The sequence below is a fragment of the Myotis brandtii genome, unplaced genomic scaffold (assembly GCF_000412655.1).
Source record: "Myotis brandtii unplaced genomic scaffold, ASM41265v1 scaffold143, whole genome shotgun sequence".
Taxonomy (NCBI): domain Eukaryota; kingdom Metazoa; phylum Chordata; class Mammalia; order Chiroptera; family Vespertilionidae; genus Myotis; species Myotis brandtii.
Genome location: NW_005355115.1, coordinates 4,193,318 through 4,196,915, shown reverse-complemented (window position 1 = coordinate 4,196,915; position 3,598 = coordinate 4,193,318). Strand labels below are relative to the sequence as shown.

The 3,598-nt window shown below is 48.7% G+C and overlaps 1 protein-coding gene across 1 annotated transcript; it reads right to left on the bottom strand.

Annotated features, from left to right (window-relative positions):
* Positions 1-77: 77 nt before the first annotated feature.
* Positions 78-1,757, bottom strand: DNPH1 (2'-deoxynucleoside 5'-phosphate N-hydrolase 1). Its single transcript, XM_005861026.2, has 4 exons — positions 1,658-1,757; positions 698-766; positions 452-562; positions 78-285 (listed from the first exon to the last, which is right to left on the bottom strand). Exons 1-4 carry the CDS (start codon positions 1,755-1,757, stop codon positions 137-139), a joined length of 429 nt encoding a protein of 142 aa, XP_005861088.1. The 3' UTR covers positions 78-136.
* Positions 1,758-3,598: the final 1,841 nt, after the last annotated feature.

Here is a 3,598-nt window from a genome sequence, read left to right as displayed (position 1 = left end):
TCCTGTGGCCCCGCCCACCCCACCCCACACACAGACAGAAGTTAGACGTGTAGACATGCTTTTAATTTGTACTGGGCTTTAGGCAGGACTGGTACAGAGCAGAGTCGGACCTGAAGAATTTAATGAGGGGGTGAAGTCAAGTGGTTGGGTCAAGGGAGGAAGCCACCTGCTCGGGAGGATTAGCTGCAAAGTATCGGTCCAGCATGACCTCCACATCTCCCACTTCGTAGTCCCACACCTGGAACCGGTAGCCGTCTGCTGCTCCGCGGATCATGGCTGAGAGCACTGGGGGGCAGAGGCAGGTGAAGTGCCTCCCGCTCCCTCCTCTGTCCTCTCCTGCCCAGCCCTTGTTGGGGACAGACACTACTCAGCCCCCCAAGAAAGGGAGCTGAGGGCTGGGTGCTCAGCTGGGGCGGGGGGGGAGTGGCCATCCAGGGCTTGGAGTGCTCACCTCGGCCAGACTTCCGGCGGAACAGGCACAGGATTCGCTTATTGAGGGCCACGGCCCGGCCCACCTCATAGCCTACACCCAAGGACGGCTGGGTCACTTCCGCCACGATCACTGGGAGGAAAACGAGACTGAGGCTCAGTATCTGGGCTTGTGAGAGAGAGATGGTGGGGAGGGGGGAGCGGGGAGGTCAGGCGTGTCCAGGGAATTAACACCCAGAGGAGCGCACAGGGAGGAGCGGGCACTCACAGTCCGCCCGCTGCAGCAAGGCCAGGTCCCGCTGGTGGATGAACCGGTCACCCTCAGCAGGCTGTTCCCCTGTGGGTGAGGGAAAGCTGGTCAGGGCCGCACCCTCATCTGGTCCTCTGCCCGCCCAGCCACCCCCACATCCTCCCTGCTCAGGGAGGGAGGGAGGTTACTAGATGACCTCTGAGGGCCTGCCCAACACTAAAAGTCTATGAAAAGGAGGGAATGGAACAGCCACAAGAAAAAAACCAGCCCTCTGCAAGCTGGGATGTATGACACGGGCCAGATGAGTGATACAAATAAGATCAACCAGTTAACCGCCGCGATATTTTGAATTTAATTAAAAAGTTCCGCCGCTTGCATCTATAGATGCTTACGGCATACAAATGGTTAAGCGAAGGACAACTGGCTGTGGGCCAGAGTGATTACAGGTGGAGAGGAGGAGGAAGAGCACCCAGGTGGGGGAATGGCAGGCAGGAGCAAGGACTGGTCCGTGCAAGGAAAGGACGGAGGGAGACCAGACTAAAGCCTCATGGAGTGGCTCTCACGCTTTGGTAGGTTCCAGAATCACCTGAGAACTTGATAAAACTACGAAGACCCAGGTGTCAGTGGGCTCAGCTGCTTCATTCCCACCAAATTTGAGAACCACTGCCGGAATGCAAGGTGGCCTGTTGGGGGTGGTGGGAATCAAGGTAGAGGCAGCCTGGGGAAAGGGTACGGATCTTGGCGTTCGGCTTGATTACATGTCATGCATTAGGACTGTAAGGCTCACAGCTAACTGCACTGGAGCAGAGTCACTGGAGAACTTGCTCAAAAGAGCTTCTAAGGCTTCATCCCAACCATGGGGATCTGCATTTTGAACAAGCTCCTCAGAGGACAGCTGAGCACACTAAGCCTGAGAACCACCAGGCAGGCGTGGACACACCCTGAGACCATGAACCATGAGCTTAGGGTCCCTCGTACAGGCCCTTTCCAACAGCCCCGGCAATTTCGTCTTTTTAAAGAGGTCTCCCAGGACTGCATTAAGTCCCACCAATCCTGGATCTGCTCCTGAGTAACACATCGCACTTCCTGATTTCCAGTTATATTATAAAGTAAAACCATCAAAACAGTATGGTATTGGCATAAAACCCAATGGAACAGAATCAAGGGCCCAGGAATAAAGCCACGCATGTACACTCAACCAACATTTGACAAGGGAGCCAAGAATACTCAGTGGAGAAAAGACTCTCTCTTCCGTAAACGGTGCTGGGGAAACTGGACATTCACATGTAACGGAATGACCCCTATTTTACACCACTCACAAAAATTAACTCGAAATGGATGAAAGATGTAAAGGTAAGACCAGAAATGATAAAACTCCTAGAAGGAAACACGGGAAAAAGCTCCTTGACTTGGGTCTTGGCAATGGTTTTTTGGATATGACACCTAAGGCACAAGCAACAAAATAAAAAATAAACAAGGCGGACTACGCCAAACTAAAAAGCTGCTTTCTGCACGGCAAAAGAAATAATCAACAAAACGAAAATACAACCTACAGAATGGGAGAAAATATCTGCAAACCATGTACTGACAAGGGTTAATATCCAAAATACAGGGTGGGGCAAACGTAGGTTTACAGTTGTGAGTACGTGAAACTCAGCTATTCTTATATTATTTTCCATATAAAGAACTGTAAATGTACTTTCCCCCGCACTTTTATTAAAAACAAAACAAAACCTCATACAACTCAGCAGCAAGAAAACAAATAATCCAATTAAAAACCGTCAAAGGACCTGAAAAGACATTTTATCAAAGAAGATGCATGAATGGCCAACAGATACATGAAAAGGTGTTCAACATCACTAGTCATTAGAGACAAGCAAATCAAAACCACAATGAGCCCTAGCCAGTTTGACTCAGTGCATAGAGAGGAGCCCTTCGGACTGAAGGGTCCCAGGTTTGATTCTGGTCAAGGGCACATGCCCGGGTTACAGGGGGGTGCGTGCAGGAGGCAGCCAATCAATGATTTTCATCACTCTCTCCCTCTCCCTTCCTCTCTGAAATCAATAAAAAAATATTTTTAAATAAGAATGCTATTTCCTACCTGGTTTGGCTCAGTAGATAGAGCATCGGCCTGTGGACTGAAGGGCCCCGGGTTCGATTCCAGTCAAGGGCACATGCCCGGGTTGCAGGCTCAACCCCCAGTTAGGGGCGTGCAAGAGGCAGCCCATCAATGATTCTCTCTCATCATTGATGTTTCTATATCTATCTCCCTCTCCCTTCCTCTCTGAAATCAATAAAAATATATTTTTTAAAAAACAAACAAACACAAAAACACAATGAGCCCTGGGCCTATAGCTCAGTTGGTGAGAATGTCATTCCAATATGCTAAGGTTGCAGGTTTGATCCCCAGTCAGGGCACATACAAGAATCAACCAATGAACGCATAAATAAGTGGAACAACAAATCAACGTTTCTCTCTCCCATCCCCTTTCTCTAAAATCCATAAACAGAATTTAAAAAATAATAAATCAATAAAAAATATTAAAAAACCCACAGTGAGATACCAATTCACATCTGTTAGAACAGCTATCATAAAAAAAGACAAGAAATAACAAATGCTGACAAGGATGTGGAGAAAAGGGAATGGTTGTGCTCTGATGGTAGGAATATAAATTTCCACTATGGAGAACAACAGTATGGAGGCTCCTCAAAAAAATGAAAAATAGAACTGCCACCCAGCAGGCGTGGCTCAGTGGTTGAGTGTAGACCTATGAACCAGGAGGTCACAGTTTGCTTCCTGGTCAGGGCATATGCCTACCTTGTGGGCTCAATCCCCAGTGTGGAGTGTGCAGGAGGCAGCCGATTCTCACATCACTGATGTTTCTCTCCTCCCTTCCTCTCTGAAATCAATAAAAATAT